The sequence below is a fragment of the Diceros bicornis genome, chromosome 18, assembly GCF_020826845.1.
Source record: "Diceros bicornis minor isolate mBicDic1 chromosome 18, mDicBic1.mat.cur, whole genome shotgun sequence".
Classification (NCBI taxonomy): Eukaryota; Metazoa; Chordata; class Mammalia; order Perissodactyla; family Rhinocerotidae; genus Diceros; species Diceros bicornis.
In genome coordinates, this window is record NC_080757.1 from 25,458,988 (window position 1) to 25,484,705 (window position 25,718).

Consider the following 25,718-nt stretch of genomic DNA (forward strand, 5'->3'; position numbering starts at 1 on the left):
TCAACATTAATTCCCTCTTACCTTCAACATACCTCCTTAACTTGATATTTAACATCAGCCTATCAGTGAAGGCTAACAAGCTAGCCTCTGCTGTTCCATGAAAAGATCTAAGTCTGTCTCATCTACCTTTTGTACTTCATCTTTTCTACTGCCCCTCACCTGGAATGTTTTCCTTTTTCTTTCTTCCTTTCCTTCCTCCTTCCTTCCTTTCTTTCTCCTACTTGTTTTCAGAAGAGTCTCAAATTTCACTTGTTTTACCAGGGTTTCTCTGAGTAGCCCTGACTAAAATGTATTTTTCTCCCTTGAATTTCTAACCATTCAGCATACATTTATTAGGAATAATAACACTTTTTATTTATAAAGAACTTCCATGTGAATTTTCTTATTTGCACCTTACCACAATCCCATGAGATTTAGATTAGTTAGGAATTATTCCAGTTGTACACGTAGGGAAAAGCTCAAGCTCAGAGAGATTAAGGCCCTTTGGTCACCAGCTGGTACATGGTAGAGCAAAGACTAGAATTTAAGGCTTTGATGCCAGCTCTAGGGGCCCAGATCTAGATACTTTAGTAAATAATACATTCTTAGCCCTGAAGATGCTTATAATCTAGTTGGGGGGACTGGTTAGGCATGCTCAAAACAATAATCTACAATTACATTTCATCATGATACATGATAGATGCCAAAGCACCCCTCTTCAACTGCCCATAATGACAAGACCCATATGTTTCCTTTGAATGGAAAGCACCCAGCCCATAGTGCTTATTATAAAGCAAGCATTCAGTAGATGTTTTTAAATTCAATTCAGCAGTGTAAACAGTGCCATAGGCATTCACATCATGTAATGCTAATGGTAGTTAGCCAAGAAAAGATGGTAACTTTGTGCTTAACATGAGTATTAGCATTTACTCCGTGATGCTCTCATAGCACGTAAACTGACTGTGAGATGGCAGTGGCCAACATGAGGAAAAGGTACTTCATGAGAAGTGAAAGTAGGAGATATGCCTGGAAATTATTCCTTAGAAGAGAAATTTACTTTCCTTCTTGCCCTTGACTAGTGACCATATAAAATTAACCTGAGACCAATGACCAAGGCAACCTTAGTTGGAAGAGTCTTAGTCTTGTGCATGGCTGCTAACTCTGCTGCTTGATGAAATAATCTATGAAAGTTTCTTCCCAGGTTTTGAGGCACTAGGTTGATTGCCCATGTTTGATTGTTTTGACTTCAACTTTAGGCTTTTTATTACCGTCAGATCTAAGTGTTGTATATCATCATACGTTGATTTAAAGAGGCAGTTTCTTCATTTTCACTAAATATATATGTAACATTAATTGGCAATAAGAAATTACTTTTTTCCTTTACTGGACTTGTAAACTGAGGCACAGAGAAATCCACTGACTTTGCCTCTGGCTATTCAGAAGGGTGAGGGTACCACTTGTGCCGACATTCCAAGCCTAGAGAAGCTATTAACTGTGTCAGGTACCGTGCATATCCAGGAATATTTGCCATCTTCACCTCCTTGTTTTGAAAAAAATATAAACGGGAAAGGAAGGAAAAGCAATTTTAAAAAAAAGCTGAAGTGATAACTAGTTTTGTTTTTCGCTTCATAATCATGCTCCTAGCAGTTTAGAAAAAGTTTTTTTTTTAAAGCACACATTAAACTATCAAATAGGTTGATCCAAATTGTCCAAATAATCTTCTAGTCCCAGCATGTCTTTTTTTTCTCTCATAGAAATTAGGATCATATATTTGTAAATGACTTGTGGAGGAGATTGCAGCCGTCAGTGTAAATGGAGTTTCTCCAGGTGCTGGCGCCTAATCGCTGGGTAATAGCTGTGGACTTGCTGTGAGACCCGCATTATTACAATGTAATCAGAATCCTGTTGCTCTGCCGTTATTGTCAGCCACTTGTGGAATTTTAAAAGCAATAACAATTTTGATTTTAAATCATGGCATTATTAAAGTTATTTTCTTCCCTTGCCAGAACATAGCTATTGATGCTTGTCTTTGAAGGACTTGGCTGTAGGGGAATTCTTTGTTGGTGTCAGAAGAAATGTTTCTGTTCCTGGGCACACTGAGAGACTGAGAACCATCACCACCCCACTGCATGCCACCTCTTTCTTTCAACACAATTTTTTCTTATTGTAGTATCGATATTGGTTAGTTACACTAATGGCTATGATGCAAGTACAGATCATTTTTAAATGTGGTTAGACCAAAATCTATTTATATTTGACCAGGGAATTTATTATTAGAAAATTTATTTTTCTAGTTATCTTTTGCTTATGATGTTAATTAATTTTATTTCTAAGCAAATGCCATAGCAGAAATGGAGAAATAGGAGGAAATGGCCCAGGAATGTGCTTGTTTATAAGGGGAAGCCAATTTGGATTTAAAAAATATATAATATCATGTAAGTTAAGAATTGGCTTATGAACATATCTTTTAGTTAGAGTTATAACAAGGAATGTGATCAAATTAAAGTCTGGGTGTAGGTTGTAAAAGTCTACTTTTTTTTTTCTATTTCCATTATTCGTATATTTTCTCGGGTCATTCAACTGGTAGTATTGCTTTTCTGCTTGTTACCATGTAGTCTGTCTTCGTTAGGGACCTTTAAAAGCATGTCTTTTACTATTCATTAATCTGTTTGTCTCTGCCTTTTAAGATAAGTGAGCAGTACAGGATAGAGGAAGGCTTAGATCCAAAGGCCCAAGACTCATGTAAGGGGCTGTCTTGAAACCATTGGTCTGTGTTGACTTCTAATATACTGCTCCCCTATGCCAAATGGAGATATGAATAATCACTAAATTTAAAAGCCTGTTAAATATTGATTTTAACAATTTTTAAAGAGAATCTTTTAAAAAATACCTTCATGTAAAGTAGGGGGGAAATGTTTTAGAAGAACTGAAAAGGTCAGGATTTGTTAGTTTGAATTCTGGGAATGCTGTATCTGATAGTAGGTAAGATTAATAATCTAAACAGCAGTTTAGGACCGGAATTTTCTGTTTTAGGAAATTCCTTCTTTTCTCTCTACTTGATATCTCTTAGCTTCTGTATCTATTAATCTTCACATTCAAATACTTGCCCACCAGTGTGATTTCTATAAGCAGAAATTGTGTTAAGGTCTACCTTGATGTGAATCAGTCCTTAGAGAATTTAGGTGACCTCATATGACCCTTTCTCCTCCACAAACTTCTCTCTCATCTTTTTCCAGATCAATATAAAACCTATTCCATAAGACTTAGTCCCAGGAGGCAGGTTGAGATTTGTTTATTTGCAAGTTTGAAGGTACTAAGCAAAGATGTAGATATCCAAAAAGGGTGCTTAGCCCACTGCCTTACGAGGATCAAATGGGGTAAAATTTAGGATGAAAGGAGATCTCATCTGTCTTGTGTTTTACATGTTTGTTCATAGAAAGCTACCCTGGTTGAGCATGGGATCCGGCGCCTTACATTCCTGGTTGCACAAAAGGTATTGGTGTGCAAATTATACCTCTCTAATATTTCTTATGCTGCTGCTAGAATTTTTAAAAATAAAAAATGAAATTATAATCGTATGCTTACTTATAAAATTTATGAAGAGAAATAGCTTTTTTTCTATAAACTTAAGAAAAAACATTAGTTTAACTCATCATCTTTTACTCAATTTGTTTTTAATTTTATTACTAATTTCCAGCTTTTGCTGTTTTTCCTTCCTTTCTGTCTTTCATCTCAAAGGATTTCAGAAAACAGGTCAACTATGAGGTGGATCAGAGATTTCATGTAAGTAAAAGGACAAAAATGAAAGATGAGTTACTGTTTTATCTGTTTGCCACTGATTATTTAAACATAGAATTTGTGTGAGTTATTTAGAAGGGCTGCACTGACGTTTGCTCCCTCTTCTTTCAGAAAGTATCACAATGAATATTCAGTTCTTCTATAGAGTGTTCAAGCTAAAGGGTTTTTTTTTCTTTTTTTCCTCTATAATGAATTCTCAATATATCTCTGAGAAATAGTTAAGAATGAGTATATGCATTTATCCAGATGAGTAAGGTAGAAGCAGGAGCTAACTAGTAATTCTCTGCACACAGTGAATCGACAATCAAAAACTGCCTATTGCGCTTTGGGGTCTTGGCTTCTACCAAAGATGGATTCAGATTCTATTACTGAGAATTCTCAATTCTGAGAAACAATCATTTATTATTTAAAATTCCTTAACAGAGTCCAAGTTGGTGTTTTTGGCTTATATTAATTCTAGGAGCAGGAAATAAATGAAAATTAAGCATTAAGTTGCTTGTTCTCCCATGTAACTGAATTAACTGTTAATATTTATGAGATTAAAAGTTTTATTGAAAAGAGAATTAAGTTAATAGCCTGCTATCTGAACTGGTATACCTATATGATCATACCTAGTATGATGATAGCAATAAGGCCAAAAGTCCAGTTTGCAATCAATGTGTCATTCTCTAAAATGACTGATTGTAGTGAAAATATTTCTTTAAAAATTGATCCTAATGTAGCTAACTAACATTCCAGAGGATATTAGGAAGTCTTAATTTTCCTGATAAGAATTTTATTTTGTTTTGTTTTAGCAGATAAGATAATTAAGTTAGTTTTCAAGCCCTACTCATTTGCAATAATGAAGATAACATTTGGGATTCTGGAAAGGACTTTCTAAACTCAAGGACCTATGTGTGATTGCTTTTATTGCTCCTTTGTTTATTTGGTCTCTAGCGCTTGACATTTTGTTTTCTTTCTCAGAGTTCACCTTGTTGAGAAACAAGAGAGCCTACCCTGCAAACTAAAGAGCTAAGATTTTCTGAAATGCTTTAGGAAATGTTGTGGACTGCACAACTCCCCTGTGTTATAGATGTCAGGAAATCAAGCAGAGTGCAGATATGTATCAGTCAATAACTTTAGATAGGAAACTGGAGGCAGTGAAGAAGTATGAGGAGCTTAAAGGGAACACTGGGGCTTTAGGAAGAAAAATCCGGAGCTTAGAGAATAAAATTGATACTTGGGGATAGAATAGGAGAGCCCATGAATAAACACTATGGCTGGTAGATGCTGATCAGAACTAAGGTAGACATGCCAGAGCCAGGCCCTGGATTTGGGAAGAATATTGGGCTAGGTTCTTAAGTGTTAACGTGATTTTCTTTTCCCATTGATTTTGGAATAATACATAATCTGGAGAATAGTACAGAATTTGTAAAATTGTTTTCCTTTTTCCTAATGGTTCAGATGAAGTCTTCATGTCCATAGCACACTAACAGGTTTCCTATAGTAAGTATTCCATGGTAAATTAAAACTCTTCAAAAAAAAATTTTTTTTTAATTTTTAAAAAGCCAAAACGAATTCTCAGAGCCTTTTTTTTGGTATGTGTTTCATACATACAAAAAACTTTCTTATCTCTGAATCTATGTCATATCCTAGAGTAATATTTACAGCTTTAGAGATTTTATTTATTTATTTATTTTCCCCCAAAGCCCCAGTAGATAGTTGTATGTCATAGCTGCACATCCTTCCAGTTGCTGTATGTGGGACACGGCCTCAGCATGGCCGGAGAAGCGGTGCGTTAGTGCGCGCCTGGGATCCGAACCCGGGCCACCAGCAGCAGAGCGCGCGCACTTAACCGCTAAGCCGCAGGGCCGGTCCTATTTACAGCTTTAAAACAATTTTTTTTCTCCCTGCTAACCTAATATTTCTGGATTTAGGTTAAATAGGGACATGTATAGGCAAAATCTGCTGGGAAATGAGCCCAGAAGTGGGTCTTCCCTGGGAATCATTGTCCATTTCTTATTTATAATGTTATCAAGTGGGAAATCAATTGAATTATCAAGAGACTTGATTTGTCATGAGTGTGGGAAAGGTTGCTTTAGGACATAAGAACATTAAAGTTTAGGTGTGAACTGGATTTGCTCTGAAGAACTGAATGGCAGAGGAATTGGGGTATTTTTATATCGGCCCCTTAGAAGTGATTAGTGGTTACGCAGGGGGCAAGGACAAGCAACTATCCCTGGCCTCCAGCCAGGATCTCCAATAACCAGGAGGCCTTGGCAGGAGCTATACAAATCCGGGGCTCACTGTCTTGGTGCTGCTATGAGTTCCTCTGCTGGTGGTAGCTTGCCATTCAGGAAGAATGCTTAGCCTCTGTCATGTCATCTGATGTGTGCTTGCCCCGTAGTTAGTGTAGTGTGAAAAAGAGGAAGCTTTCTGGGAGTGTTAGAGGTGAATCCCTTGATCTCTTTGGCTTCTTTGGTAATCCACTGTGATGTATGCAGCCTCCCCTGTTCTACACTGTGAAATCCCTATGTTATTGAATAGAAGAGAGAATGCACACATGAGGGGGCAAGGAGAGGAGGAAGGTTACCAAGTTTGGTTCAAAAGCAATGTTGGCTGGTAGGGAATGAAGCAGCTGTGCTGTTGCATAGTTTTCATCTCTCAGACTGCTTCAGAACCAGAACAAGGCGAATGAGGGCCAGAGTAGAGGTTCGTAGAGAGTGTGTATATTGTTAAGTGTTTATTCAGATGCCAGTGAAGGCTATAAGCATTTCCAAAACTTCCTTGTTAATCATCTCAGTCCCCAGAGAGCTGCCCACCAGAATGTCTGCTGCTGCCTTAGTCTCTTGACTCTACATCGAGACTGTTCTGAGCTGGCGGTATTCACCAGCATTAAGGAGGCTTGGTGTCATCTGTTTCCTTAATCATCTAATTAAATCAAGAGCCCATAATGGGACCTGAATAGCTGCTTAACATTGATATTTAAACAAAAAGTTTGAGGAAAAACTAGTCTTATTCTCGTAAATATCTCCTTCATATTAAAATAAAAAAAGATTAAAGCCTTGAAAGCAAAAGAACAGGCTCTGAATTTCTGCAGCTATATAAGCTGCCATTCTCCAGTTTTATGTAGTATTAAGTCTCTGTGGTTCCACTCACGTTTCAGATCTAGAATTCTAAAAGTGCAGCAGAAGGTGCTGTTTAATTGGAATATAAGTTTATACTTTTTGAAGCTTTCCATATTTTTTTCAGCAAAGTTTTGTTAAGGATACTAAAATGCATATTTTCTTCTTATCCTTTGCCACCTAAACAAAAGCATTAGGTCCAAGAACCGTGATGAGATTCTACATCAGTTTTGTATCTGTTAAGTTTCCTTTTCTTTCTTGTTTGTAAGATTTCATGCGATTTTATCAATTCTGCTGTAAATCACCTAGGAGGTAATTGTAGTTTCACTGATTTTTATGTGAGTGATTCCCACTTTAAAATTAAATGTTTTGGATTATTTGGGCCTGAAAGAAGAGCCCACTCTCTAGTTATCATGGTTAGTAGTTCATTTCTTTAAAAACAAAATTGATGTGTTAATTAATATCTCAGTAAAGCTGGAAAAATTGGTAGTTTTCTTTGCTAGTGGATTAACTATTAGTTTTTCAGAAGGTTTGGTTTGGGTTTTTGTTTTAATTACAGTCTACATAATTAGTTCTCAGCATGTTGAGGTAAAAGAGAATTGCACCAGCAAGCTTCCAATTTCTTCATCTCATTAGGTTTTTAACACGATTATTAGTATCATAATCAGCTATGATGTTTTCTGTTGCAGGTTTTTACATTCTCTGATTTGCAGGGTGTCTTGATTGGCTAATTTAGGCAAATTATTTTGATTGTCTTGATGATGGTTGGCTGATTAGAACACAGCAGGAGTATAATTCCTTCCTGAGAAATGTTGCATTCTTTTGTTTTTTGGTACCAAAACACTAAGAGGGTTTTTCTTTGTGTACATTCACGTATGATATTTGCCCATAACACTAGTAGAAAGCCTGGAAAGCAATTACATTAGTGATGGAATAAGCATGAATACTGTTAGTGGAAAAATTGGCAGTATGAGGATGAGGTAGGATGAAAGAATTTAGTAAAACTATAGGACCAGATTTTTGGATTTCTTCTTTTCTGTGTTTCTGTGATTTTTGAGTGCCAAAAGAGGTGACTTCTATGAAAGTCCTTGGACTTCCATATCTCCCAAAGAATTGCTCATTAATCCTTCTTTCTCATTGCACAGAAGTTCTTGCCATCTCCTTTTCTGAATGCTTCATGCTGAAATTGAGCTAAAAATTTACTCAAAAGTTTAAAAAAATTTACTTGTATCATCTCATAACACCTTTTCTTAGCTAACCTTAATGAAAGTGGTTTTTCTGATTGGTAGTCTTTTCCCACCTCTGCCAAGAATTAGTCAGTCTCTTTCATTATTTGTAGTAAAGGTATTTCCATTCAGATTGTTTGTTTTTCACGCTCTCAGTTACTACAAATTTTCTTAATTGGTTTAGTGGTATAAAGTGTCTTTTTGGTTACTATTATTGTGGGTTTTTTTTTTTTTTTTTTTTTTTTTGTGAGGAACATCAGCCCTGAGCTAACATCCATGCCAATCCTCCTCTTTTTGCTGAGGAAGACTAGCTCTGAGCTAACATCTGTGCCCATCTTCCTCCGCTTTATGTGAGACGCCGCCACAGCATGGCCTGACAAGCGGTGCGTCGGTGCGCACCCAGGATCCGAACCCAGGCCGCCAGCAGCGGAGCACGTGCACTTAACCACTACGCCGTGGGGCCGGCCCTATTGTGTTTTTGAAGGAAAATGATTTTGATCCTACAACTGTACAGGCTTGAATAAATCGTGTATGAAATAAGTATTTTAATTAACTAGTTAATCAATAGTATGGCAGAATAGAAGAGTTGTGCTTAAAAGACTGTATTATCACCTCCCTTGACTTTCCTTTCAGAAAATTTCATGAAAGGATTTTGTTACCCGTCCTTTTTTTGACTTTTGTTACTTTTTAGCTAATGCCCTGAAAGCCATACCCCTCAAAAATAAAACCCAAACTAGACTGGATAAAGCCCTGAGCATGAAATCTACTGACAACTCAGCCGAACATCTTACTGCTTAACCTTGAAGGCATCCCCATGTTCTCACTGTCATTCAGGGGAATTAGAGAACTATTTAGAAGGAAGAAAACATCACCAGTAAAAAATCAGTGCTGTGTAAAATCCACTTTCAAAGGGCTTTTAAAAACCAAAGCCTGGACAAGGGGTTTCCTGGGCTTGCTAAACAAGCTCCTAGAATCCTGTTAAATGCACTTTTACAGTTAAAGTGCCAAGGAAAATGTAAAAAAATTTATTAACTGTGCAAGCTATAGTTAAGGTGAGGGCGAGGCATAATACCTGTGGAAAGTGTTCAAGAAGCTCTCAGTAAATTCAAGAACCAGAAGTTTTCAGCATGAGTTTTGCTTTGTTTTTTGCTTTTTTTCTTTGTGGTCTTAATTTCCGTTTTTTGTTTCTTCAGAGAAAAGTCCTCTAAATAAGGAATTTGGATTATAACAAGAATAGAAAGGGAATGCCCTACACTTGAGAGGTGGGGTGGTAGAAATGAAAGGGCCTGGGCTCTGGCATTAGAGAGACCCAAGTTCATGTTCTGGCTCTGTGATCCTTGGCGTATCACTTGGTCAGGGCTTTCTCAGCTGTGAAATGGGGTCATAATACCCACCTCGAGAGGTTGTTGAGAGCATTTGAGGGGACAACACATGAGAGCACCTGCCACCTAGAAGGCTTTCAGTTCAAGTTTCCTTCATGGTTCCTAAAGCTCATTGAGGGATATTTAGGCAGCTAGTCGTGGTCTCTCAGCCTTGTACCAATAAGTGCTTGATTACATTGCACTCATAATGAAGAAGATGCCTAATGAAACCTCCTATAGAGACAAATAGTAATGACTTGATTCCAACACTGCCAGTAGAGCTTACCATCCGAGAAACAGGAGTATTTGGTGTTAATAAGTTAAATTTCAGAAACTAATGGACTCTGCTAATTGAATTCATCTTTGTTAATTAATAAAGTTCTAGTAAATTGGTTGCTTTCTTTTGTAATGCCCTGCAAAAGAGCAGTAAGACCAAATGATTACAAGTTCACTAGTTCCACCCCATTCTTTCCTATACATATAGTGGTAGTGACCAAAATAACATCTTGTGCTTTTCTTTGTTTTAAATGTTGTTTAAACCCTTGCAATTATTGACTTTAGTGTGAATGTGGAAAGAAACATGAATTGGGGATTCTCTGCTTTCTGGTAGTTTACATTTGAAGAGTTTCTTAAGGAGAAACTTGGGAAATCAGTCTGTAACTACTATTGCAGTGCTTCAGCGTAAGGGTGTATTGGTTTTGTTTGCCAGGTTGTGCCAAGAGCAACACCTAGGAAGATTTTTTTTTCATTCAGGAAATGAAAAAATACTAGTTTTTTTTTTTCCCTAGGAGAGGGTAGCTGTTGAAGTTAGGTTAATAGTGTGGTGATTCTCAAATTTGGAAGTGGGGTCAAAGTGATGGTTACCCAGAACATCATTCATATTCCCTGGGCTAAGCTTAGGTAAGGAGCATGTTTTCTAGGAAACTGTCTTCTAGTCGCTTGACTGCTTCTGTACTATGTGTTTATCCCCAAAGAGCCATATCTATGAAGAACTGACACCTTTTCCCCTTCTTTAACACAGAGAGAATTCCCTAAATTTTTCACATTCCGAGCAAGGGATAAGGTAAGAATTGATTCCCTCCTCCTTTTCTTTTTTTAATTTTTAAGCCCGAGAGTGGCTTACCTTTGCCATATGCTCTTCTTGCCATTCTCCTTTCTCTAATTGAACTTCCTTTTGCCTTACGCGCGTCTTGGAACTAAACAAGACTCCCTTCTGAAAGAGTTTGGTTTAGGAAACAATCAAATGTATTGACTTACCCAAAGAAAGTAATAGCTTTCAAAATCATCCGTATGCTTTAGGACAATCCTAATGATGTGATATTAAACGACTACTATACTTAGGATTATTCTTGTCACCAACAGACAGTTCATTTATACTCACGCCTTGTTTATGTGCATTTGTTTTTCAATTTTAAAATACAGAATTTCAGACCCTGTTGGTTTCTTCCTATTACCAGCTCATATTTTTTGGCTCTGTCTCTCCATTCACTCAGTTGATAGGTACTCTGGAAACAATTTAGTTTCAACAAAACATTACAAAGTAAATGTAAATACAACTTTTAAAAAAGATATATAAAAAATTATATATCTGTGGATGTAGTATGTTCCAAAGCCAAATATCCCTATTTTAAAAAATTATATGGTAAACTCAAAACACTGGTATGTGAAGTAGATGTGAATGTGAAGCTGTTTGTGGTTAATTGTAAAAAATGAATTATAAAGACATTAAATGCAACAAGAGTTCTGAGGGAATCAATGTTTTTGTTTGATTGTTTTTAATGGAGAGCATCACCGCTTGTAAAAGGATAAATGATGAAAGCTTGGGAAGTAAATAGGTACCTTAGTGCCTAATCTTATGTAAGCTATAGCATTATCCTTGTATGTAGCTCCTTTTTTTTTGCTTATTAGCACATTATAGCTTATGTTTCTATTTTTAAGCATCTCTTTTACATGCACATTTATAATATAATTTTGTAACTGACTCTTGCGAGCTGTTCTTTTCTTTAATTCTCATGCTCAGTTTGAGGAGGATCGTATCTATCGTCACCTGGAGCCTGCCCTCGCTTTCCAGCTGGAGCTGAACAGGATGAGAAATTTTGACCTTACTGCCATTCCATGTGCTAATCACAAGATGCACCTGTATCTTGGGGCAGCCAAAGTGGAAGTGGGCACAGAAGTGACAGACTACAGGTTCTTTGTTCGTGCAATCATCAGACATTCTGATCTGGTCACCAAGGTGGGTGCTATACTTTAATGGGAAGTTATACCTGAGGGAAGGGACAGAGAAATAGGCATGGTTCAAAATCAGCTTTTCATTTTTTGAATCAAGGCTCTTGTTCTCTTTCATCCCACTCTCCAACAGCCAGCAGAAATCTGAGAGTCCCATAGCCATAACCTTTCTTCAGCTTTTCCTTTCTAAACAGATTTCCTTTCTAAACGGCTCTGTTTGGCATATGTGAGATGTCACCCCAATAGGGGATTCCCAGCATCTCCACCTGTTGGAAGGAAATGATACACTAAGAGGCAGGAGGAAGGGCTGGCAGGAACTCTTTATCTGACCCTTGCCTGCCCTTCTGCCTTTGGCCACCGGGCTGACTCTAGGGAGAAAGGTAAATAACATCTGCAGCAGATACCTTACTGGTTCACGACACACCACTGCTTCACTAATTCTAGTAGCCATTTCTTTAGCGCCTCTTTTAAAACACATTAATGTTGATGGTGAGTTTCTTCCTACACAGGAAGCTTCTTTTGAATATCTACAAAATGAAGGGGAGCGGCTGCTCCTGGAAGCCATGGATGAGTTGGAAGTCGCTTTTAACAATACAAATGTCCGTACCGACTGCAACCACATCTTCCTCAACTTTGTGCCCACAGTCATCATGGACCCATCAAAGGTGCATTTCTCCTTAGCTTCTCTCCTAGCACTAGCAGACACAAACAAAGAGAGTCATTTGTATTTATTCTCATTTAGACCTGGAAACAGGAACTCTTGGTAAGCTGGTTGAACCCTTCATGTTTAAAATTTACGGAGTGCTTATGAGACTGGGTTTCCGGGATGGTGTCAAAAATTTAATATAGCCGTTGAAAGCAGACCTCAAAACTGAAGGTGGTATACTGTTATCTTGTTGGTCATTTATAAGCAATACAAAAACATACAACCTCTTTCTCTTTCTCTGTTGGTACCTGTTTTATGATATTTGCCATGATAGTGGTCTTATTCTACATAATCTCTGAGGATTTCTCATCTGGAATAATTAACTTTCTTATTATTGGGCATTTTGGCAAAATTATTGCCTCTTTGTACCAAATGATACTTATACTTACCTGGTGGCCTTAGGGAGGTAATGCACCTTCCCTAAGTGTGTAACCTATTTCTCTCTAGTATTTTTCCACAGGGAAAGAATTTGGTTGATAAGGAATTTCATATGTATTATGTATGTTTTCTTCCCTGAGGCTCTATTCTAAAATGCACTCCATATAATTTAAGGAAGGAAAACAAGGTGATTCTGTACTTGACCTTTTATCCAAGTGTAATAAAGACAGGCTGCTCTCTGTTCCTGCTCCCTCTAACCTTTTTCTATCCTGATATTGTGGAATTTGGATAGGAGAACCAGTATATCCCTTTTTCAAGATCAGTTGTAGGCATGGACTTGTGCTTTTCGAACTGAGTATTCGGTTCAGTTCTGAGACCTGAGAAATAGTTTTCTGCTTTGTTTCTTCAAGACCTCAAGCTGCTGACCAGTTACTTTAGTCTGTCGGGAAGGCCAAGGACAGAGCTCCTCACTGAGTGTCAAGTCCCATCATTAGTTTAGGCAAAGGTTCTCCTAAGCATTCTGGGGCTGGTGAAGCTGGAAGACTTAAAACATGGCCTGGACACTGTATAACTATGTATGTTTTTAGATTTGACTTCCCATTTCTCAATGAGTTTTTGATATCAGCCTCTCTGCTTCCACTCCAAACACCCATATGCCTTGGCTCTGCCTTTCTAATCATGGATAGCTGTCAATTTCCTGCATCTAGAGATTGTTGACTTTTGTTCCCTCGAGAAAAGAATGGGTAGATATCTCTTGGTTAGCAAGCAAGTGTGGGAATAGAGAACTTACCTCCTTGAAACTCATTCTAACCTAAAATTCTGTGGTGTAGAAACAAACTACAAGGGTGGCACATACTTCTGAAGACCCACAAGAGAAGGGGGGTATGAGATATTTTTGAGATTTTCTAAGAAGTTGCAAAAGCATTTTAGAAAGATACTTTAAGAAAACATTAATTTTGAGTAGTATGTCCTAGCTGCCTGCAGCCATGTTGGGAAAAAATTTTTTGCTTTAGTATGTCAGTAAGGAGAAATCACATCTAAGGCATTTGGTTAAGGTAACTCCCCTAACCGTGAAAAACAGGAGCACTAAGCTGCCTTGGTATAAAGCTTAGAGAAACTAGGGAATGTCTGCCCCGTCTGCTTATATCCCAGTTGGACTTGGCAATGACCACACATCAGAGCTCTGTTTAGAGAGAACATTCTAGCACCACCTACAAATTGCCTTTCTTTCTTTAATTTGTGCAATTTACCAAGAGGCATATATTATAAAGTTTAATAAAACTGTATGGAAAAAAGCTCATGGTGGTAATTGCTATGTTGATTTAAGGTCCTGTAAGTGCAATGAAACATAGTTACCATGCATATAAATGCTACTTAATAGCTGTTTAACTAGAGATTTTATTCTTATTTGGGGCTTTCTCTTAAATCCCATGGCTTGTAATTTTAGATATTGCAGATCTTTGATATAGATTCTGAATATAATTGGGAAAAGGGAAGGGAGTTGCACAGATTTGGGTGTTGTGAGCCAGAGAAAACCACTCAAATGCCAGGCCAGCATGAAATTGTCCCTGACTTGTTCTAAGCAAGAGAAAGGTTGGAGAGAAACTGAGTTTTTGTGAGGAATACACATAGTACACGTCTCCAGAAACCAGCATCTTTTTCCAGTCCTCCTTTCCCGAAGATGGGCAGACCTGAAACACGTCCTAGTTACAAGGTATTTAAGTTTTGTGCTTGGTGATGTGTCTGTGTCAGATTGAGGAATCTGTGCGGAGCATGGTAATGCGCTATGGAAGTCGGCTGTGGAAATTACGCGTCCTCCAGGCAGAACTGAAAATCAACATTCGCCTGACACCAACTGGAAAAGCAATTCCCATTCGTCTCTTCCTTACAAACGAGTCTGGCTATTACTTGGACATCAGCCTGTACAAGGAAGTGACTGACTCCAGGACAGCACAGGTATAGTAGTCAAGCAGGGTCCTCTAAGTTTTGGTTTGGTCCTATAGATAAGCCGCTTGCCCTTGTTATGCAAGACCCAAACTCACAAATCCCATTGGCTCACCTAGTGGGGTTATCCTCTACCAGCTAAAATGGTTACATGAATTTGAAAAACTTCATTTGCCACATAAGATATGCCTTTGTTCCTAATCATGGATGTTATGAAACCCTCAACCTTTTGTCACATATTGGTAAGCCCTAGGAGATGCCAAATGAACCTGACTCCAGAGGTAATTCTGCAATTTAGGGCCCTTTTTGAGTAGGCTCCTGAGCCACTTGAGCAGTCTTGTCTTCTCTGGTCTGATTTGTCCTTTTTTCTGTTTTCAGCCTAGTTAGACTACTCATTGGCAAGTAAGGAAAGAGAATTGTTGAAATGTGTCACCAACTTCTGTCTTGAAGGAAAATTTCAACTTAATGTAATAGCTTGAGCAATATCAAGCAGTGACTTTATCATATTTACCATTTAACATAACATTGCGTTATGTTATTCCCTTTACACACATTATCTTTCCTTCAAAAAGTTCAGAGTATTATAATATCTATAAAAGAGCAAAATGGCAAACTTTAACCCATTTTTCGCATAGGAAAATGGAGACCGTGAAAATGGAAAGTGACTCTTTCAGTAGATTGATTCTGTCATAACAGAAAATTCCCTTTAAATCGATTTTACCACCTTAGTTTCTAAATATTTGGGCTATGTGCTATAATACTGGAGTTAGGTTGGTTTACCGTTGCTCACATCTTTTTAAGAACTGAGGTGTTATTTTAGGTCTTTGGCCTGAACTTGGGAACTGCATTTCTTCAGGTTAGAGGATGAACTTGTTCCAGAATGTGTACACAAAGTTTTCAGCCTGTTCTATGCATTGGGTGCCAGGAAGAGAGTATATGTCTCTTGTTTTTATCTATATCCTTTTAAATCTGGGAACAGAGGTTAAAAAAGACATTTTTGCCAGTATTTTGAAGGTGAATTTTAAAAATCCGAGTCTGGATAGACAGAGCGACCTTTCATTTTGTCCTTTGATTCTCAGTTAGATAGCCAGAGAAATCTATGCCATGAGAAGTGAGCAGTTAAAACAGAGAGCGTGCACAAGAGCATGAGGGGTGAGCAAGAGAAAGAGTAGTTAGTATTCAGTAATTTCTGCTGCATTTGATGTTTTTCAGGACAAGCTTAAAGACATTTTCAGTCAAAGCTTTCCATGGGCAGGGATGTTTTTAATTAACTCCTACAATGGCTTCAAGGCAGGTCTATTCTTCTGAAAAATAAGATGGCCACTTGAGATTTTAATGTTTTTGGTAAATATTTTTGTTCTTCATGACTACTTTTTTTTCCCTTTTCTTTTATTAGAAAGCTCTGAGATTTCCCTTGTGCTGGCTAGTGGTGACACCGGAGCATGAAAGGCACAGAAGCCTTCAATCAGGGTTTAGTACCGTGCCTGGCACAAAATAAACATTCACTAAGTATCTGAAAGAATGAATGAGCTACCTTCTACTTGAGGGAGAACCCCTTTTACCACGGGTCCTGCATACTTAGGAAGCCCTGAAGAAGGAGATCTCCCTCAGTCTCTTCAGTGGAGAGAGTTCAATAGCCACTGCCACGTGTGAACTCAAGACCCAGGGCTGGAGGAGGGAACCAGCAAAAGGAACAGCCTCCAACTCAGTTCTGGTTCTCCTAATGCCTGCTTAATGCTTATTGCCAATTTGTTTTTCCCTTTCTTTGCTCTAGTGATTCATCATATGATTTTTTTTTTTTTTGGTGAGGAAGATCAGCCCTGAGCTAACATCCATGCTAATCCTCCTCTTTTTGCTAAGAAACACCAGCTCTGAGCTAACATCTATTGCCAATCCTCCTCCTTTTTTTTTCCCCAAAGCCCCAGTAGGTAGTTGTATGTCATAGTTGCACATCCTTCTAGTTGCTGTATGTGGGATGCGGCCTCAGCATGGCCAGACAAGCGGTGTGTCGGTGCATGCCCGGGATCCGAACCTGGGTCGCCAGTAGCAGAGCACGCACACTTAACCGCTAAGCTGTGGGGCCGGCCCCCATTGTATGATTTTAAAATAATGTAGAACTATCCATATCATTCATTCATTTGTTCATTAATTTAATATTTATTGACCACCTATAGCGTGTCAGGCACTACAGATACAAAGATCTCTGTTCTCAAGAAATATACGTCACGATGGAATAAGACAGATAATTAGTTTCTCTGTTGTATGATTATGATTCATGCCATCATAAAGTAGGTACAGCGTTCTAAGGGGACAGACTATATGGAATCAGAGATTGTTTTCCAAGAGAAGCCCAATGGTGAAAGGTGTATGATATATAAAATGTGAACATATTTTCATGAACTTGTAAAATATATACTTCACCAATTTTAATTACTATGTCCATTGTAGTAGAAAATGGAGATAACATAGATAGCTCATCATTCAGAGGCTTCCACTCCTGGCCATTGCTATCAACCTCTTGTGGCAGCACATCGTTTATTCTTTCTGCCAGCAAGGAGCAAGGTTGACTGGCTTGAGTTTCATTTTCCTTGTATAGTCCTTGTGATATTAGCTGCAGTGAACACTGATGTCAGGTAGTCATAGTGGGGAGAAGAGATTTGGGTAATCCATTGTGTAAGTCAGTTGATTTCCAATGTGTAGTATAAGGGAGAAATATACATTTAAAATCACCTTTATTGAGATACAATTTACATATAATAAAATGCACTCATTTTCTGTGTATAGTTCAGTTCATTCTGAAATTGTATATGCCTGTGTAACTACCATCACAGTCATGATAGAGAACATCTTGACACCCCCAAAAGTCCCCTTGTTCTCCTTTGCAGTTAAAGGTAGAGCCATCAGCCCCAGCCCCAGCCCCAGGCAACCACTGATCTGGTTTCTATTATCGTAGATTAGTTTTGCCTGTCCTAGAATATCATATAAATGAAATTAGACAATATGTGCTATTTTGTACCTGGCTTCTTTTGCTCAGCATAATGTTTTCGAGATTCATCCATGTTGCGTAGATTATGGGTATGTTCCTTTTCGTTGCTGAGTAGTATTCTGTTTTACAGATATACCAAAATTTTTATATTTATTCACCTGTTGATGGACATTTGAGGTTTTATTTTCCAGTTTTGTCTATTATGAATAACACTGCTGTGAACATTCATTTACAAATATTTGTGTAGATATGTTTTCATTTCTCTTGGGTAAATACATAACAGTATAATTTCTGAGTCATAATAAGTATATGTTTAACTTTATAAGAAACTGCTCAACTGTTTGCTAAAATGGTTGTAACCATTTTAAATTCCCACCAGCAAAAAAGTGCCTAGAAGCCTTTCTCCAACCCCTTTTCTCAGTCCATACAGTTTTGTTGCTTAACTATGACCAGCCTAACTTCATTCTAGACCATGGCAAAATTGAATCTCAAACCCTGTACCCACAGGTCTTATCTCTCCTAATAGACAAGAATGTAGTTCCACGAACCTGCTGCTTTTATTCCTTTTTTTGATTTTGATTTGACTTATCTCCTCTGAGTCCAGTTTTCTCATACTAACACCCTGGCCTCACTTAACACTTTGAATCTCTAAAAACATTACTATTTCTACCTCTCACATTCCTAAGACATTTCTAATTCTGCCTCCCACCTGGTGACTTTCACCACTTGTTGTCTGAAAGAGGACTGGGAGCTCCATTCTGTGGGGTTTTAAGCAGCCTCAGACAAGTTTTTCCCAGAATAGGACCTAATTGACAAGTCAACAGTGTTCCTCTGAGCTAAAGGGCTAAAGATTCATCTAGCTGAACTGTACCCAGGGTTTAGGAAAGTATTTAATTCTGTTCTTAGGCCTATATATCAGGTCCACAAATCTATTCATTAATAGACTTAATGAATTAGTAGACTTAAGCCTATATATTTTAGCCCGAGCAGATGTGTGGGCATGCACACGTATTCTTACATCCCTATCTCCATTTGTATTCACTGCATAGAGAATCTGTATCTTATGTATTCATGCATAAAGTGCCTAGTTTAGTGTCATACAACCTCTGGGCACTCAATAAATATTAATTTAATTGAAATAATGGCATCCCTTATAAATATTCATAAGCAAATAAAACTATCTAAATATATGGAATATGAAGTACTCCTCTAGAAATATTTGAGTTAAAATGATTAAAAACTGGTGTGGTGATTTCATTATGTGACAGTATAGGTATTACAGGGGCTGATCCCTAGTTGTAGACAAAGTATATGGGGGGAAGTAAATATATATATTATATAAGTATATATAATTTAATAAAGTATATTTTACTATAGGCTATGTCTTACAAGTTAATAAGACTAACTAGCTAGATGGATGGATTAAATCCACTTCTGGCAGACACTTTGGTTTTTTTTTGTTTTTGTTTTTGTTTTTGGTGAGGAAGATTAGCCCTGAGCTAACATCTGGTGCCAATCCTCCTCTTTTTGCTAAGGAACATTGGCCCTGGGCTAACATCTGTGCCCATCTTCCTCTACTTTTTATGGGGCGCTGCCACAGCATGGCTTGACAAGCAGTGCATCACTGCGTGCCAGGGATCTTAACCTGCAAACCCTGGGCTGCCGAAGTGGAGCACGCACACTTAACCACTACGCCACCGGGCCGGCCCCCTGGTGGAAATCTTTGAAGCCTTTGTGTGGCTAATAATACTTAGGAGGCACCTTCTAATCAAGTAGACTGAAGCACAGATGATATGGTAGAGCCTTGACCTGGCTTTCTACCATTGGGGAAAGAACAGAATTCTCTTTAGTGCATAGCTGTTCCTCAGCTTAAATACTAGGACTGCTCAGACTAGTTAGTTCAGACTGTACGTACTTCATTTCTGAATATATGTGATTCAAGACACCTTGGAAGGCAGGCATTGTCAGTCTGCCTCTGAGGCATGAAATTCATGATGGCATGATGCTTTCTTGTTGATTTCAACTAATCCAAAAGTGAGAACAGCAAATGGTGTAGGGTTGGTTACATACCATTTTTTGGAGCTGGTTAATCTGTAGAGAGGTGAGAACACTAAAAATCAAATGTTAAGAGGCGTGTCTTAGCTACTCAACCCACCCAAAATATTTTCCAAGAAATAACATTTGTGAAAAAAGCCCCTCCAAGCAGCTGATTTTTTTCTCTATCTCTTAACTCCCCATGCCATCCTCTGTTTCTTACAGATCATGTTTCAGGCCTATGGTGACAAACAGGGACCATTGCATGGAATGTTAATCAACACTCCTTATGTGACCAAAGACCTGCTTCAATCAAAGAGATTCCAGGCACAGTCCTTAGGGACAACATATATATATGATATTCCAGAGATGTTTCGGCAGGTAAGGGTGGATAACTAGGGGGCTCTGACATGTTGCAGAGAGGCAAAGTTTCTTGTGAATTTCCATGAGATGCAGCTTAGACTGAAATGGGGCACTCCTGAAGGACAGGAAATATTTTGACAGTATTCTCATTTCTGTCTCATTCGGGATTTGGTGACTGCCACCTCAGATGCTGGATAGTTCTTTATGAATTAACAGGAATGATGAGGATAGAAGCCTCTCTTGAGTAGAAGAGAGTAATCTGAGACTGCATGCCTGTGATAGCACTTTACAATGACCGGTGTGAGGAGTTATGTTCAGGTATATATTTCCTAAGCCTATATTCAAATTATGCATATTAAAAAAGAGGTTTGAAACTAGTTCTAGTTCTCATTTTCCTATTTTGTAAGATAACCCAAGTCCCTAGTTGATAGCCTAGGTTAATATGATGAGACTGAATATAGATAACATATACAAATGGATATAGAGTTCATGGTACACAGTTTAAAATATCAGTTCTTTTGTGGGAGATTTATTATAGCTGAATAAAAACTAGCATGAGAAAATATGACATTATGAATCTCATCCTCTATATGAAAATAAATTCCTTTGATCTGTATGGTGAATCATCTCTATGCTGCAGATTTTTCTTCTATCAATAGAAGGCAAGAAAAGTATATCACCAGCAAAAAATACAACAGATAAAGAATAAGGTATCAAAAGAATACTGAATTTGTCCTTAAAGAATCTATGAATATAGGATTTTTCCATGTCTCCTAGTCAATACTACCAGTATTAGCACATTTGAATTTTAATAAAGTAATATCTGTGGTCTTGGTAAATAGTCTATCTGTAATTCACAAATACAGATTTCCTTTATGTAACCATTTGTTTACAATTTCTCTCTCTTGAAACATAGCTATCTTCATTTCAGTATTACTGAAATTGTTAGCTTAAGAGTTGACTGTTGGTTCTTTTCCCCAACGCCAGTGCTATAAATAGAAATCACATTCTATCTAAATCTTCGTATGGAATAGACATAAACACCATGATTAGAACATATAGGTATGAATGAGTCATATTGGCTTTAAATATTGCTTTGAGGCAAGCAAAGAAACAACTGAACTAGTTCCCACTTCATGAGGGATTTGTTTCAGTAATATGAAGCTGGAAATGGAAATCACAATGATTTTATTTATTTATTTTTTGTTTATTGCAGTAACATTGGTTTACAACATTGTATAAATTTCAGGTGTACATCATTATACTTCTATTTCTGCATAGATTACATCATGTTCACGAAATCACAATGATTTTAAAATGGATAGGTGTGTCTGTCTATTTTCTTAGATTTGAGCAGAATTGATCTGCACATTTACGAATAGTCATACACCTCTAGTGAGCTAATTCTCACGTACGGGCCTGTAGCTCTGAAAAGATGTTAGAAGGAGGATGATTCCCTTGAACCTCTAATAGAAACTTAATTCTTGCCTTGTTGGATGTTCTTTGTATTAGCTGAGTGTCATGTCACTTTCCTGATTATTCGTCTTCTGCCAAGTTTCTCTAGATTTTCTTCCTTTTTTAAAGAGGGATTGATGCTACTTACTTAGTTTTTTATTTTAATTTTCCTGGGATATTGTTAGGTCTGTTGTGTTTGTTAATGCTCTAGTGCTGATTCAGAATCACTCAGTAGTTTGACTTTGCTAGAAAAGTGCCTGATTTCTGGCATGTGAAAAACATGATGTGAAAAATAATTAAAAATGTATTTTAACTGAGAATGAGAGCTGAGAGTTTGGTCTAATGCTTAGACACTCAGCAGAATACTTGGAAAAGAAAGAGCAAAACCAGATTGACCAAATCTTAGTATTTGTTTTTGTCCATGTTGAAATGCTAGTTGTCATTGATAAGTCGAACTTCTCTCCTCCACTAGTCCCTGATCAAACTCTGGGAGTCTATGTCCACTCAAGCATTCCTTCCATCACCCCCTCTGCCTTCTGACATGCTGACGTATACTGAGCTCGTGTTGGATGATCAAGGTCAACTGGTCCACATGAACAGGCTTCCAGGAGGAAATGAGGCAAGTAGTCAGATTGCTCCCCCCATTTCTTACTGTGCTCACCAGTACCAGCTTTCCGTGGAGTTGGTCATTAAATAGTATTAGTTAAGATCCAAGTGGCATAAGCAGCATAGTAGTCTTGTTGGTGGAATTCTTTAGAGAGAGAACATTGACTGAATATCAAGGAATTATTGTTAATTTTTTAGATATGATTGTGAATATTGTTGTTTTTATTTTATTTATTTTTTCTTCATTATTTTAATTATTTATTTTGTTCCCCCAAAGCCCCAGTAGATAGTTGTATGCCATAGCTGCATGTCCTTCTAGTTGCTGTATGTGGGACGTGGCCTCAGCATGGCTTGCCAAGCAGTGCGTCGGTGCGCGCCCGAGATGCGAACCTGGGCCGCCAGCAGCGGAGCGCGCGCACTTAACCCCTAAGCCATGGGGCCGGCCCTGTTGTTTTTTTTTTTAAAAGTATTTTTTTCTGGGGCCGGCCCGGTGGCGCAAGCGGTTAAGTGCGCGCGCTCCGCTGCGGCGGCCCGGGGTTCGCTGGTTCGGATCCCAGGCGCGCACCGACGCACTGCTTGGCAAGCCATGCTGTGGCGGCGTCCCATATAAAGTGGAGGAAGATGGGCACAGATGTTAGCCCAGGGCCGTCTTCCTCAGCAAAAAAAAAAAAAAGAGGAGGATTGGCGGATGTTAGCACAGGGCTGATCTCCTCACACACACAAAAAAAAAAAAAAGTATTTTTTTCTGTTGGACATACGTACTTAAATAGTTACAGATGAAATGATCACATGTCTAGGATTTGCTTCAAACAGTGAGGGGTCAGTGTGGGAGTATAGATGAAACAAGATGGGTCATGAGTTAATTGAAGCTAGGTGGTTGATACATAGAAATAGATTGCTTCTTCTATTTTTTTATATGTTTGAAATTTTGAGATTTACTATAATAAAATCATGTAAAGTACTGTTTACCTTGATGTTTTTCTTTATTTGGATACTTATTTGCATACTAATATACAATTTTTGGTACATTTTCCATGCTCAGGTAATTTAACCTGGCACTGTTGTGAGCATGGTCAATATATTCTTCCTAAAGGCGCCCAATCAGAACCAAGGGTTTAAACATAAAAGAAAGTAACAGAAAACCCATTTCTGCATTATCCAAGAATGCATTTTCTAGCCTTGGAGTCCTCTCTTCTACAGTGAATTATTAATAATGATATAAAGTCATATTCTGCCCCATACCTTGTGTCCTCCTGTATGCACTGAGATTCTTCCTGCTTTTAACTATGCTTCTAATGTACAGTTTATAACAATAATGATAACAACAGTAATAAACCTAAAAAGAGATATGTTTTTATTTCAACCTTAGATATAACCTCTAGATAAATCGCCTTTCTTAGAAGGAGTAATATTTTTTTTTTTAATTTTATTTATTTATTTATTTTCCCCAAAGCCCCAGTAGATAGTTGTATGTGGTAGCTGTACATCCTTCTAGTTGCTGTATGTGGGACGCGGCCTCAGCATGGCCGGAGAAGCGGTGCGTTGGTACGTGTCCCGGATCCGAACCCTGGCCACCAGCATCAGAGCGTGTGCATTTAACCGCTAAGCCACGAGGCCGGCCCGTAGAAGGAGTAATCTTTACCTGGGTGTTTACCACAAATAAGCTGGGTAGACCTTTGAAGATAACATGCAGTTTTTCCATTTTATGCAGTATCTTTTTCAAAAAATTTTACTATGTGTACAAGGTATATGGCTGTTTCAGTAAGTATACTGGTGGATGCCAAGAGTAGATGATTTGGTATTAAGATGGATGCAACTGTTGGACTAGATGGAGAGTATCAGACTTGTAGGAGTTCTAATCTAACACTTTGATAAATAGCAAAGGCAAGAGGCTAGGGAGAAAGGATGCATAGAATTTTGATGAGAGTAGATGTGTACTCGTTAACACACAAAGTCAAAACAGAGGTTTGTGCCACTGTGTGTAGCATGTGTGTACTTCGTGAGCCCCTCAACAGCAAAGAAAAGCTTCATTGTGCTAGAGTTAAATTCTCATTCATTGAACAGTGTAGTCTTCAGGAATGGAAGGCACTCTTGTGAACATGGGGCTGAGAGAAAAATGGTTTTAACTAATGTAATTAAAACACAAAATGAGATTTTGGCCGTGTGAAAGCTATCTGCAGAGCTGTGTGAAACCTCTTGCCATGATCTTTCTCTTCTGCTTTCTCTCTGCTCTCATTCTGTGTTTGAGCGAATGGAGACTGGGGGAAGAAGTCCCAGAGGGACAGAGCTCTGTTCTTGCTGAAATTACAAGCACAGAGCTGCCTGGGCATGAACATGTAGTGTTTACTCTGCCAGTATGAATACAAATAGTCTTATTATACAGGACTCTGTACCCAAAGACCACACACACATGCACACCCACACGCACACACACATGCACACACACAAAAGAATAAAAAAAAAAATAAACGTTTTTTTTTAACCCTTTTAAGACCCAACAAACCTTTGTGGGAAAGGGGTGTCTAAAACAGCCACAGAGGACTGTACGGGTAGTAGAGTCAGTATAAGGACCATGTGTTTTTCTTTGCCCAGTGCTTTAATAATCTTGAAATCTAGAAATCTAATAGTATTTAAAAATTTTTTTTTGCTTTTGGTCACTTCTCGCTTTCTTCTTTTTCTACTCTTTTCCCTCCGTAGTTGCCTATTTTCTTTGTTCTCTTTTCCTTTTCTTCAGATGTTTGACTGGGATTGAGGCTGAGTGTTAGCTTGCTGTTTCTTAGTGTTGAGCTCGGAAGGAGTGAGACTGATGTTCTTTCATGAGAGTTAGTGACTAATGCCCGGGATGGCTAGTGAAGTCAGTCAGTGGCCATAGCTAGATTATAGGGCATTGCATGACAGGAGTGAGGTTGGGGTATTAGTATCAAACTCTGTGACCAATAGCTTGAACATACAGTGGAGCATGTCCGCTGAGAGACTGGGCAATCTAAAGATGGAGTTTTAGCAGTCAGAACTCTGAGGGACAGCTATGCCTAAGAAGTGACGTGGTGTCAGTAGGATGTATTTCCTCATGCTGAGCCCAGTTTTATCAGGGCAAGTTGACTTTCAGCTATTGCGGTTTAATTTTCTTTGGCCAGAGAGACAAGTTTGTCATGAGTCCGGCACTCTACATGTTATCCCAAGAATGATATGAGGGGAAAGAAAAGAGCCATGCTGATGAGATTTGGTGCAAATCTGTCCTGTCCCAAAGAGAATGGGCATCTGAACAAGAGCCTTGAGAAATAGTTTTATTAAAGAAGGAATAAAAAATTGACCTGTTAATGTTCTGAGAGCCAAGGCTCAATGTAAATGCATTGATGCTACATAGACATTAAATCATCATAATGTGGTGTTCTCCAAAGGTGACGGCTCTACCAGGTCATCATTGTGGGTGATATTGCATTACCTTGAAGGATTGGAGTTTCTGGGTTTAAAAGCTAGCACATGGATATAAGGAATAAAGGTAAAACAAGAGATTCCTGCAGTTTCTCCATGAATTGAGATGCTTTTCCC

At 38.2% G+C, this 25,718-nt stretch overlaps 1 protein-coding gene across 11 annotated transcripts in view; it reads left to right on the forward strand.

Annotated features, from left to right (window-relative positions):
• ACACA (acetyl-CoA carboxylase alpha) overlaps nt 1-25,718 on the forward strand; it is a 277,171-nt gene that overhangs the window by 169,176 nt on the left and 82,277 nt on the right. For all 11 annotated transcript variants that reach the window (XM_058560445.1, XM_058560443.1, XM_058560444.1 and 8 more), the window contains 8 exons: nt 3,416-3,472; nt 3,718-3,762; nt 10,490-10,531; nt 11,489-11,704; nt 12,207-12,362; nt 14,534-14,737; nt 19,971-20,126; nt 22,036-22,182. In XM_058560445.1, coding sequence (XP_058416428.1) covers nt 3,416-3,472; nt 3,718-3,762; nt 10,490-10,531; nt 11,489-11,704; nt 12,207-12,362; nt 14,534-14,737; nt 19,971-20,126; nt 22,036-22,182 — 1,023 coding nt within the window. The remainder of the gene's footprint in view (nt 1-3,415; nt 3,473-3,717; nt 3,763-10,489; nt 10,532-11,488; nt 11,705-12,206; nt 12,363-14,533; nt 14,738-19,970; nt 20,127-22,035; nt 22,183-25,718) is intronic.